Source organism: Cavia porcellus, unplaced genomic scaffold (assembly GCF_034190915.1).
Source record: "Cavia porcellus strain 051 isolate PalLab524CR breed Dunkin Hartley unplaced genomic scaffold, mCavPor4.1 scaffold_6, whole genome shotgun sequence".
NCBI lineage: Eukaryota > Metazoa > Chordata > Mammalia > Rodentia > Caviidae > Cavia > Cavia porcellus.
Genome location: NW_026947489.1, coordinates 105,076,063 through 105,088,985, shown reverse-complemented (window position 1 = coordinate 105,088,985; position 12,923 = coordinate 105,076,063). Strand labels below are relative to the sequence as shown.

The window sequence follows — 12,923 nt, the reverse complement described above, 5'->3', positions numbered from 1 at the left end:
CCTTCTTAATGTACCGAAATGCACCGAGTTACCGCAAACCTGATAACAGAGCTGTCAGTCAGGGAAGAAAAGGAAGGACAGGAGCTGCAAATGTCTCTGTGAGCGACCCCCTCCTTCAGAGGGGCTGGAGTCACCAGAAGAGGGCCCAGGGCCTGGCAAGGCAGCCCACAGACCCAGGATACTCGCTTCTACTGTGGTGTGTCCCTTGTCCTCCCCACTGCATTCCTCTGCCCAGCCTCCTGAGGCACAGTGGGGACATCATGGCCAAGGTGGGCACAGGGAGTCCTGGTAAGTCTTTCATCCTTGCCCTGGGTGTCCACCTCCACTGAAGCAGCACACATAGCAGAACAGATCTGTATGGGGCTGCTGCCTCCTGGTGGGCACAGACAAGCCCTACAGCCCTTCTGCATGCAGCAGGGGCAGCACAGCACCTCCAGGCTCTAAGTGGGGCCTCAGACACCACTGGAAGTCCCTCAGGCAGGAAAGGAAAGGGAGGATGGCCGACTTCATAACCGGTAATTTTCTGGAGGTCACTGGGTCAGATAGTAGGCTGTAGGCCTCTGCCATGCAGGCTCCTACCACAGGTTGCAGCAGCCCTGGCCAGGGCAGAACCTTCCCTATGCCACCTTGTCAGCCAGGCACGGAGCCAGCTTCAGGCAAACTGGCTGGACTGCCGAATGGGAGCAGGCAGGGGCCTTTGTTCAGGGGTCTGGTCAGCCCCAAGCTGTCTTGGACCTGTAGTAACTGCAGGAGCTGCAGGCACCTTCCATGACTCCGATGCCCCTGGTGACCTGGCCAGGGTGTGGGGACCCAAGTCTCCCATCAAAGTAGCAAGGGGGCACGAAGGTGCTGGAGGGCTTCGTCCCATGGACAGCAGCAGCTGCTAGGGCCTGCACAGCCTTGTTCCAGAGGATGCTGTGGCTGTCACACTTCAGGCGCTCACTGTACTCAGCTGGCCTTGCCTCTGTTTGAACACAATGTCTTGCACCAAGCTACATCACTAGTTCCCACCCTTTTTTTAATTTTTAATTTTGAGTCTTGCTAAGCTGCTTGGGCAGGCTCAAACTTGTGATCCTCCTGCCTCAGCCTCCCAAATGCTGGGATTGTGAGTGTGTGCCACTACAGCTGGTGGCTGACCTCTCCTTATCGTCCCAGGTGGGCTCCTGTCTACTCAGTGAGGGTTTGTGCAGTGTCTGCGCTGGCCTTAGTCACACCCTCGTTGTGCTAAATCCTGATAGGTCAGGTTCCTCTGCTCACTTTACCACCCACTAGGGATTTGGGGTTGGCACACAGATATGGTCACTCAGGGCTCCTGAGTGGCCTCCACTGCTGGGGTCCCGTCCCCACCCGACAGAGGCCCTCCCACTTTGACTGCTGATCGTGACTGTCCACATGACTGCATTTAGAAACAATCAGCAGGCAGATGAGTGAAGTGCATTCTGGGTGGCCTATGGGATTACCAGGATGACTGGCAAGCAGACCAGCAAACTGAAGAGAGACCCACCCCTGCGGTGGGCAGCTCCAAACTACAGGCCTATAGCCTGGCTAGGAAAACAGAGAGAGGAGAGGAAGCTGGTGCACCCTGACAAGAGCTTTGTCCTTTGCTGCCGTGGCCTTCGGACTCCAGTTCTCCAGCCTCTGATGAACACACCCCAATGACTCTCCAGGGAGCATCCAACCCTTCAACCTGGGACTGGCACTGTGTCCTCCGTCCCTTTTGCTCTGTGGCTCCCATCATGGACTGAGCAGCTCCTGGATCCTTTGGTTTTCGTGTGCAGATGGCCAAGTGGACACTCCTGCTTCCGCTGCTCTAAGCTCCCTAGTAAATCCCTCACATAATGATAAACATACTTTTTGCTGATTCTGCTCCTCCTGACAATCCTAAGGATACGCCCATGCTCCCTCCCCTGGCCCCTGCCAGTTCTGGAGCTACCCCACTCACACATGCTTCTGGCTCAGCAGTTGGCTCCATACCTCTACCACAAAGCCATCAAAGTGCTGGTTCTGAAAGAAACGGCAGCAGGTAAGGAACAACAGGGACCCAGGAGGGACAGGAAGACAGACCTGCCTAGCAAAGTCACAATCCTGTGCTGCCCAAAACTCTGGAGAGGCAGTGTGGGGCACGCATGTACATTTGCCTCGAGTTCCGCTGCCCCTGCAGGCCAAGTTGCAAGCAGCTGTGGCAACTGGCTTCTCCAAGGAGGGCAGTGGAGCTCTGGTCAAGGACACAGTCACCCACTCTTAGGACTCCCAGATAACCTCTGGGGTCAAGATAGAGAGTGTGGCAGCTGGACCCAGGCTGGCATTGTCTTCAGTGGAAGACATGGGCTTGGCCAGGTGTTCAACAGGAAAGCCAGGCAACAGGAGCTACTAAAGCCCTGTGAGAGTACCAGCCAGTGGGGAAGCAGGAAGTGGGGTCCCTCAAGGGAGAGGCAGGGTTCCTTCAAGGGAGAGGCGGGCTCTGTCCAGGGAGGTGGGGTCTGGAGGCTGTGCTGAGGAGCCCCACCTACACTCAGAGGCCAAGACACCCACATGTTTCACCTTTGCCACCTGAACCACAGTCTTGCTGAGCTCTTCTATCTCATCCTCACTGTCCAAGACGTTCCGGAAATCATCGTAAGTCCAGTCCTCAAATAGAAGACGAGGCACTGGGGGTTGGGGGCAGGGACACAGAGGTTGCAACAGAGAAACCCCAAATTACCCCCTCCTCTGCTTCTTGGCCCCCAAAAGGTGTCCCCTTGTCTCCCAGAGCAGAATAAGAATGGAGACAGACAGAGATACCATTCAAGATGGCTACAGGTCCAGTAGAGACACTCATACCAGTGCAACCTGGGCAGAGAGACCTATCAGGGAGGAATCATACTGATAGCCTTCCTCATTAGTCTTCTAGGAAGGGACTGGGCCACACCCTGGCTCTCTGCTCCTGGCTGCCCACGTTGTCTGCAGCATCCCCACCCTCTGTCTAACCAGAGTATCCCCACACGCTCCCAAGTCCTGGCCCAGACCCCACAGCCTCAGGGAGGGCTCTGAGCCAGTGGCAGGCATGCATCTCAGCCCCACGTCTGTCCCCGACCACACAGTCCCTGCTGCACAGGCTCCCACTGCAGGTGAGATGCATGCCCTCCACCAGGCAGGGCCAGCCTCATGCTCAGGTCCGGCCTGGTGCCAGCCCCAGGGAGCTAAGAAGTGCTTGTGAGACTGATGAAGAAGAAATAGGAAGGAGGAAAAAAAAGAAAGAAAGAAAGAAAGAAATGGGAAGGAGAACAGGACGGGCCCTGGTGGCCATCACCCATGCAAATCACACCGAGCCCAGACTTGGTCAGAGGGATTAGGAGAGGGACCTGCACTTGGGCATCTTGAGAGTGCCTCAGGGCCACGCCCACCCCAACGGGCAGTGCCACCTCCACTGAGGCTGCAGGACTCACCAATGTGCAGATTCTTGGCATGTTTCCTCACAGCTCGCATCCAACCTGTGGGGCGTGGAGGGGACAGTGAGGGTTAGAGCAGGTGCCCAGCCCATCCAAGGAGGAAAACTGTCAGAACGGCAGGTGTCGACAACACTCAAGTGGAGCTGAGCCAGAAGGGAGAGGAGGCCAGAGGGAGAACCCCTCTCCACTGACCCTGGCACAGTGCTCCACAGCTGCTCTTGCTGGCCATACCCTCCTCCAGACTCTTCAGGGGCTCTGAGCTCACCTTCCCTCTCCCAGCACCAGAGATGGTCTGAGCCAGGACAGCACCTGACCAGAGTGTTGTGGCTCTGAGCGGAGGGGCAGCCAGCACGCACCAGGCCTTCCCTGACACACTGTCCTCTCCCACAGTCTTCATGGTATCAGGAAACCACTCCTCATCACAGAACTTCAAAACCTGCTGCTGAGGCCTGGGTCCTATAACCTCTAGCACAGCACAGCGTCCCCTCTGGACACTGAGTAGCAGAAGTTGCTAAGGAAGGACGTCCCCTCTGGACACTGACTAGCAGAAGTTGCTAAGGAGGGACAGAGGAGACCACGCCAAGGTCTGAGTCCTTTATTGCTCAGGAATATTCCACATTCTACGTGCAAGGGAAGTCCTGACACAGGTCCCAGATCCCTAGTCACCTCCTCCCTGCCCATCCTCCCTGCTCCCCTGGCAGCCACACTATAGTGTCACGCTAGGCTGTGTGTGCTGGTGAGGAAGCAGGCTGCACTCGTCACAAACCCACAGCTGCAGTCACACTCGATATACTCAGTCACATACTCTCAACAGTCATCCTAGCTCCATACGCCCCTTCCCACACTCACAGATGCACACACTCATCTCAGCCAAAGAACCAGCAGATGGGAGGAAGGGCAAGCACCTTGGTCCACGTCATGGAGGCCTGTGATCTCGAACATCTCCCGGCCACGCCTCTTCAGCTGTAGCCAGACGGGTGAGATCTGTGTGAATTTGCTCCCAAAGACCTTGGCCATGTCATAGCCATGGCTGTTCCACTGGCAGGGGAGACAGCACATTAAGCAGGTGAGTTTGTCTCTGCTTTGTCACTATGTTACCACCCTGGCTGTCCTACACATGCATGCCTGGGCCAGCTGGCTGGTGCAGACAATGCTTAGCCTGGGCAGATGATAGCTCCTGCCTGGGGTGCCCTCCTTCTGCTTTGGAGACCTGCTGGGACAGCCACCTCAGCCTGGGATCCTGGCCCTGTCCCCTCACCAGGGATGATTGTACTCATCTATCCAAGTCTCATCCTGAGCCAGCCCCCCTAGCATGGTCACACGGCCTGAGAGTCCCCTAGACTCAACTCAGGGGGCATCTGCAGCCACGAGACGTGAGGTCCAGAGAAATCCTAGTACCCTTCATCCCACCGTCTCCACGACAGCACCTCTTTCTGCAGTCTCACAGCAGCAACAGCCCAGGGAGATCAGCACATGGGAGGTGGCCAGCACTATGGTGGGGCCAGACTCACGGGTGTGATGTAGCCCAGGACATCCCCAGCCAAATTCCTCTCCCGTGCCTTCGAGGAGCAGTAGCTGCGATGTTCAAGAACCACATCTTCTGCTTTGAGGTCTGTCACCACCAGACCACGCTCTTGGACAGGCTTATCTGAAAGCTGTGTCTGAAATGCAGGAAAGGGAGGAAGCAGTCAGTGTACATGCCCTGCATGGTGGAGTGTGCTGGTTCTGCTGCAGCTCATGTCCCTGGGTCCACACGGCAGGAACAGCCTGGAGACCTGGCACAGGGAGGACAAGGCCGCAGGGCCTTAGGTCCTATAGCTGGCTGGGAAAGATGGGCTGGAAGAGCACCACTCCTGCATTCACAGTGTAGGTAGACAATGGCAATGCTGGTGATCGTTTCCACCCTCTTTTTTCCCTTCTATTGGTCCTGGTACAGAACCCAGAGCCCTGCACACCCCAAGTAAGTGCTCTGCCACTGGGCTCCGTCCTAGCCCTTTGAGCTCACCCTTCTCAGGGCCACTCAGACCACACAGTGCAAATCTGGGCACTGAAGGCTGCACCTCTTGAGAACATGCTGGCCCGTGCAGCCCCACCTGCCAACTCCACCTACACTCCTATCTGTGACCTCCCCTATGAACCTGCCTCCCCTACCCAGACTCTGAAGTCCTTAACCTGCCATTCTGTGCAAGGTCCAAGGCCCAGTTCTGACTCCCCAACACTGCCCGCACCTTACCCACAGAGCCCTTAAAAGACACAGACACCCACTGTGTGGCTCCCCATCCAAGGCAGGAAGAGTTCTGACAGCTTGGCTGGCAGCATGGGGACTACAGGGTCAAAGGTAGGCTGGACTGGGCCCCTGCCTCAAGTTACAATCCCTGGAGACACCAGAGGGACAGCACAGGGCCACAGTACAAGCTTGCATTAGAGAGGTAGTATGGGTGACACAGGAAGCAGGACTAAAGCAGGCACAGCAGACAGCAGCTGAAACAGGAGACAGACCACATGACGAGAGGGTATTACTGAGCAAGCTGCCACATTCAAACATGGTTCTGCGTGCTCAGAGGCATGGTGGCTAGATGCCAGAGCTGCCTAGGCCACTGGCCAGCTGCCACCCACTGGCCAATTAAGTGCAGCTTGTCCAGCAGCCCATCTGTTGGTCTGGCTCAGTCCTAGCCAAGTGGGAGACAGAAGAGCTCACCTCAACTCCCCAGGCATCCTACCTTCTCCAGCAGTGTCTTTGAGGCAGCCTTTTTGGCATCTGACTTTGACAAGGTAGCACGAACAGAACCCCAAATCAGAGCAAGCCCAAGCACAGGGAAGATGGGGAGGAGCATCCGCATGGTGGGCAGTCACAGAACAGTCAGCCTCCAGGGCCAGGCGGCTGCAGAGAGAACAGAACACAAGGACAGCTGACTGCAGGGATACATGGTGTGGCCAGCGTGTGTGTGTGTGCGCACGCGCGCGTGTCCCACTGAAGCCAGCAGTAGGGTCTGGCCCTTGGTTCCTGGAACCAGGCCTTGCCCTGTGCCAGTCCTGGTGACTAGAGTCATCTCCAGCACCAGCAGCTCCTCTCAGGTACCAGACAGCTTTGTCACCACTGGCCACAGAGCCACTCCCAGCTGCCAAAGTTGCCCACCGTCTAGGAAAAGGCTGGCTCTACTTCCCCTCAAACCCAAGGAAAACAATGGAGCCACATAAAGTTCCAGAAAAAACTGTGAAGACCTATTTACATACTCTTAGGGTAGGGAAGACTTTTCCCACTGTTACCAGCATGGGAGAGGTTATGAAAGAAAATAACCCCAAAGTTTACCACATAAAAATGTAAAACTTTCTGGGCGTGGTGGCTCATGCCCATAATCCCAGAACTCAGGAGGCTGAGGCAGGAGGATCGTTGTGAGTTCGAGATCAGCCTGGGGTACAAAGTGAGCTCAAGGCCAGCCTGAACTGCACAGCGAGACTCTGTCTCAAAAAGAAAAAAAAAAAAAAAAAAAAAAAAAGTAAAACTTGACTGAAGATTTAGCTCAGTGGCTCAAGCAATTGCCTGGTAAATGTGAGGTTATGAGTTTGATCCCTGGTACAAACAAAACAAAACAAAACAAAACAAAAAAACCCAAAACAAAACAATGTAACACTTGCAAAGCCAGGCACAATAGCACATATTGGTACTGTCAGCTACTCAGGAGGCTGAGGCAAAAGAATCACTTAACTCCGAGTTCCAGGGCAGCCTGGGCAACAAAAAGTAAAATTTTTCTGTTTGACAGTGGCAACTTGCTCTGTGGCACACTCTTCTCCATGTGGTCTGACACCTGTGACAGCTGCCATCTGCTATGCCTACTTCTGCTCCTGCAGCCTGTGTCAGTATGTAATTCAGGCTGGCCTTGAACTATGCAACCCAGGTTGGCCTGAAACTTGAGTGATCCTCCTGCCTCAGCCTCTCAAGACCTGGAATTACATGTGTGTGCTACCATATCCAGCTAATAAAAAACTTTCACTTTGGAAACAAAGTGAAATTTAAAAGCAATAGGAAATTTAAAAGCAAATAATAAGTCAGAAATTATATATTTAAAACATACCCGACAATGGGTTTCTATCCATCATCTACCTATGATATAAAAAAATTACAAATCAAGAATAAGATAACCAAGAATAATCGTATATCTCTCTAATCTTAGCATTCTGGGAGGCTGAGGCAGAAGATTGCAAATTCAAGCCCAGTAACTTAATAAGAAACTGTCTCTTAAAATAAAAATAAATAAAGGAGATGATAAAATTCTATGCAAAAGGGGCTGAGGATTTAGCTCAGTGGCATTAAGTGCCTGCCTTGCAAGGGCGCAGTCATGAGTTCAATCTCGGGAACAAAAAGCAAAACAAAACAAAACAACCAACTCTATGCAAAGACCCTGAGTTTAATCCCAAGTGCTAAAAAGGAAAAAAGAAAAAGAGGAGAAGGAGAGGAAGAATACAAGAAGGAGGAGGAAGAGGAGGAAGACGGAGTAGAGGAGGAAAAGACAAACACCTCCGTGAAAAATGTTCCACTAAAAAATAAGAAAGGGGCCAGGAATTTAGCTCAGTGGCATAAGCACCTGCCTGGAAAGCACAAGGTCGTGAGTTTGATCCTTGGTACTAAAGAAAAAGAAAGACAGAGAGAGAATGAGAATGGACCAGGCATGGTAGTGCACATCTGTAATCTCAGCACTTGGGAAGCTGAGGCAGGAGGATTGCTACTAGTTCAAGGTCAGCCTGGACTACACATTGAGATCAAGGCAATGTATTAAGGCAAGGATTATGAGCTAGGGATAGTGGCACATACCTGAAATCCCAGCTACTAAGAGGGCTAAAGGAGAAGGGTCTCAAGTTCAAAGCCAGCACAAGCAGCTCATCAGACTATCACCAACAAAAAACATTAGAAGGACTGGGATGTAGCTCAGTAGCAGAGCCACTTGCCTAGCACATGAGACTTGGGGTTCAGGTCCTAATACTCCAGGGGGCAAAAGGAGGTACAACATAATCTGGCACTGAGAGCCCCAGAAATGAGCAGCTCAGCTTCACCCAGTTACACCACTCTGAGCACAGAGGGATGGGCAGACGAGGGGCGGCTGGCAACACCTCTCAGGCTGAAGGGACCCGAGCTAGGAAGAGCTTTGCCAGGGAGTCTGGTCACAAACATCTCACTGTCCAAGCTGTACTTCTTGTGTTCTCCAGCTGCATGCTGGCCTCCACACAGGAACCAAGCATGGGACCAGACACCTCTCTTGGAAGCGCCTGCCTTGCAAGTGTACAGTCATGAGACACTGACACTGCGGGTACTGCACACAGAAGGCTCTGTTATGCTCATGACCATACTGGACGAGGCAAACATCACAAAACTGCATTTATGCAGCACAGCCCTGTTTCTATATCGGTATACCCACATGGAAAGGTATACAGGGTGAGGTCTCCTGCACCCAGCTGTAAAGCCAGCTATTCAGGAGGCTGAGGCATGTTCAAGGCCAGCCTTGTCTCAAAAAGGGGGCGGGCTTAGGCTGTAGTTCAGTGCCCCAGCCTCAATTGCTGGCACCCCTAAAACTATGTAATGAAGCTAAAAATAAGCTGGGCATCAGGAATTATTATCATTTCTTCTCTTTTATCTGTACATTCTGGTTTTTCTGTACTGAATTTCCTTCCTCTACTCCTGTGCTGGCAATTGAACCCAGGGCTTTGGCACCAAGCGATATTTCCAGTTATTTTTATTTACTTTTATATTGAAATTGATAAATTGCCCAGGCTGGGTTCAGACTTATAATCCTCTTGCCTCAGCCATCCATGGTGCTGGGTTACAGATATGCAGCACCATGCCCAGCTGCCCTGAACTTCTATTAGTGATACAGTTCATTTTCAGAGTCCAGGCAATTCTGCCTCTGCTTTGCACTCTCTGAAGGCAGGTGGGCAACAAGCACAGCCCAGCCAAGCTATGTCCTCTAAGCCCTCAAGTCATCAGGTGTACGGAAGCCTGTCACCTAGACTGACATCCCTGGTGCTCAGCTGCAGCCCAACTACGGGACCCACAGAGCCCAGGCACAGGTGGCAGAGTCATAGGCACCTCTGAGGACACTGGGACCAGGCCTGGTTGACCTGGTCAGGAGATGCCAGAGCCCGGGTCCCACCCCATTTCATTGTCATTTCCCTGGGTAAGACCTGGCCCCCAAAACATCCCCCACACACTAGTGAAGTGGCAGGCACTTGACTCTGGCAAATTACAGGACAGGCTGCTTCCAGGCTGAGAAGCTGAGTCAGGAAAGAAACATGCAGCTGTGTAGAACAGCACCATGCTCAGGCCAGGACAGCAACTGTTTCAGAGCCAGGGCACACCTGGGAGTAAGATACATGCAAACCACAGCCCCTACAGGCCCAGTGCCCTCCCCACTGGACCCTCTCCAGCATCAGACTCTGAATCAAGGGGCCTCCCACCCTTCCCCTAGCCCAGAGTCTCACTGTGGTGACTCGGAGCTTGGTCTGGGTGGTTTATACCCCCAGGGGTTTGGCAGTTCTGGCCACAGGATAGGTAATAGGTGGCTGGCCCACAATCACCTGCAGCTTGCCTGGCCATGCAGAGACTGTGGCTTCCTCAGTCCCTTCCAGGACTACAGATTCCTTCTTTCCCGAGTGATGTGGGTCACAAAGTATGAGAAACTATACAGGGAGAGTCCCCAGGGAGTGGCCCAGGAGTGACCTGAAGGGGTGCCTGGGTGTCCACCCTCCTAGAGCCCCACTGACAACCCTCAGTCTCCAACTTCCAGGTAGAGGAAGTGGAGGGAGCTTGTCTGGACACGTGGGGGGGGGGGGACAGTGGCCTGTCTGCTTCTGAATCTGGCAGGGAAGCACCAGAAGGGCAAGATGAGGCCCAAGGCCAGGGCTGGGGCTGTCACTGACCACCCATATCCAGAAGTCTGCCTACAGGACAGAGCCCTGGGATGCAGGATACTCCAGAGTGCTAGGCTCCACTTTCCAGACCAACTGCCAGGACAGTGTGTGATGTGTATGACATGAGGGGAATTCAAGCCAGCTTTCCATCGTTCTCTGCAGGTAGCTGATTCCTGGGCTCTAACATTGTTCTTGCATCAAAATGTGTTTTCTCCAAATACCAGTGACACTCCTTTGGGCAGAAAGGCCTGTACAGAGTATAATGTGTTGTGACATTGCAAACCACATCTCAGAACCTCTTTCTAATCACGCTTCATAACAAACCACGACAGTAGGCATTGTGGCATATGCCTGTAATCCCAGCACCTGGCTGGTAAGGCTGAGGCAGGAGGATCCCTGCAAGTTCAAGGACAACTGAACTACAGAACAACACTGTCAGAAACAAAAAAAAAACCCCAAAAAACAAACAAACAAAAAAAAACTGGCTGTGATGGCATACGCCTGTAATCTCAGCACTCAGGAAGCTGAGGCAGGACGACTGCTGTGAGTTCAAGGCCAGAGTGGGCTACAAACTGAGTTCAAAGCCAGACTGAATTAGAGTGAGACTCTGCTTCAAACATAACAAAAAACCTGTCCAGGGATTTAGCTCGTGGCATAAGTGCCTGCCTGACAAGCATGAGGTTGTGAATTTGATCCCTGGTACACAAACAAACAAACAAACAAACAAACCATAAACGAGCTAACAAGCAAAGGACACAGTTGGTACTCTTCTGGGACTGAGTCTCACAGCACTGGGGACTGTCTTATTAGGGCTGATGAAATGTAAACCCATTCCACGCCAACTCGCACTAAGAAATGGGCATGCAGAGAGAAAGAAGCTGACATGAACTAACCCTTCTTGGGGACGCATGCTAATTTTCACCAAGAATTGGTTCCTATCCATTCCTGAGCTCTCCCAACTTTGGTACAATGTGATCTGAATGCTGATATGTGCCTGGGCCTCTGTCACTGAGGCCACCTGCTAGGTGCCTGTCTTTTCTTGCAGGGTTAGGGTCTGAACATCTGCATGGCAGGCAAGTGCTCTACCAGAGCCACTTGTTCAGACCCTGGGCTGACTTTGTCATCAGAAAAGCTGCTCTTACGGCAAGCAGAGCGCTTGTCTCACGTCTGTGGTCACCTCTGAGCAGACCTTGGTCACTGTGGAGCCAACCACTTTCTTGTAGTGACAGGTATGTCTTCTCAGAAACGAAGGTGAAACGGCAGACAGAAATCGCAAGCCCAGGTGATGTTTACTGACTTGTGTGTTGTGCATCGGCCTGGTGCTGCCCACAATTTTCTCCACAGCCCGAGGCATGGTCACCCCAAGGATGAGGTGACTGACCCAGCGGGCAGCCCGCCTGGCACTGAGGCACATGGCCATGGTGTTATACCAATTTCACCGCGCAGTGGAAACAGGACTGCAATGAGATGGAGCAAGGTCCAGTTCTGTCACCGGCCTGCTGTTCCCTGACCTCTCTGGGCTTCAGGATAGAGACCTGAGAAGCAAGGGGCAGGCGAGGTGCCCTTTCAGCGTGAAGCCTCCACCTGCGAAGAGGGGGACACCCGGGGCCTCGCCCGTGCCCTCCTTCCCGGGACCTGCAGGCCACCACCAAGCACACTAGTCGCACTCATGCTCCGCACCAGTTCCCACGCAGGCCTCCAGGATTCGCTCTCTCTCACTGCACGCCGCCGGTCCGCACACGCCTTCTGCCACAGCACACTGGCTCCGGCCTGAGTCTCGTCGCGCTTGCTCCTCCACACTCGTACCCACTAGTTCGCACTCATGCGAGTTCACGCAACTCTACCCTTCCTCGCTCCCACACTCACGCTCTCACACACCTCTCCGCATGCCGTCCCTCCGGCCCCCACACGCGAGCCTGCCCAGCGAGGCCCACGCCTCTCGCCCATCAGGTCCTCCGCTGAGCCTCGCCGCTCAGCGCGCCCACCCCGAGGCGGGAAAGTCGAAGCATCCACAGGAGGCGGGGCGAGGCGGCCGCCCACAGCTCACCTTCATGTCCGGAGGCCGCCCGAAACCCTACCGCTCGACCGGAAGATGCAACAGCCCTCCGGAAGTCCCGCCTACAGCCAGCCGCTCCCGCTACGCCAACTTCCGCCCGCCACGCTTGGCACACTGGACGGGGGGTGGGGCCTGCAGAGCTGAGGCCCGGGCCTGTGGGCGGGGCTTGCGCGACGCTGCCTCCGATGGGTCCTGGTCGCTTAGCCCCTGCTAAAGCAGGGGTCGGTTGTGTACCAGGGCATGTGACCTGGACATCGCAAATCCTGCGCGTCTGACATCCAGGCTCTCCTTTCTTGCTTCGGTGCCGCAGGTCGAGGCAGCGGGAACCTGGAGGCAAACAAGACCCGGACATCATCTCAGGCTCCCGGAAGGAGTGCGGCGGCCTAGCGCGATGGAATACGCGCGTCGCCACTTCCCAGTCTCCGGCAGCCAGACCCCACCTCACTCCCCTGCTGTTCCCGGCAGCTTCCTGCAGAAACCTCAGGGCCGGTACCCACCCACCCGCTTTCCAGGACCAGTTCCCCGTTTCTGCTACCTCA

The 12,923-nt window shown here is 54.1% G+C and overlaps 1 protein-coding gene across 8 annotated transcripts in view; it reads right to left on the bottom strand.

Moving 5' to 3' along the window:
• The window catches only part of Chid1 (chitinase domain containing 1), a 38,154-nt gene extending 25,510 nt beyond the window's left edge, over window positions 1–12,644 (bottom strand). For 4 of the 8 annotated variants that reach the window (XR_010048438.1, XR_010048439.1, XM_063251964.1 and 1 more), the window contains exons 1-7: window positions 12,376–12,533; window positions 6,149–6,309; window positions 4,940–5,089; window positions 4,334–4,466; window positions 3,426–3,470; window positions 2,542–2,648; window positions 1,943–2,004 (exon numbers count right to left, since the gene is read on the bottom strand). Coding sequence is in view for 6 of the 8 variants with exons in the window: in XM_063251964.1 (XP_063108034.1) it covers window positions 1,943–2,004; window positions 2,542–2,648; window positions 3,426–3,470; window positions 4,334–4,466; window positions 4,940–5,089; window positions 6,149–6,268 (617 nt within the window). In the remaining 2 variants the exon portion in view is untranslated. Of the gene's footprint in view, window positions 1–1,942; window positions 2,005–2,541; window positions 2,649–3,425; window positions 3,471–4,333; window positions 4,467–4,939; window positions 5,090–6,148; window positions 6,310–12,206; window positions 12,346–12,375 lie in introns of those variants that run through there. The other 4 variants (XM_063251966.1, XM_003461302.4, XM_063251965.1 and 1 more) reach the window with 4 other exon arrangements.
• Between the last annotated feature and the right edge of the window lie 279 nt (window positions 12,645–12,923).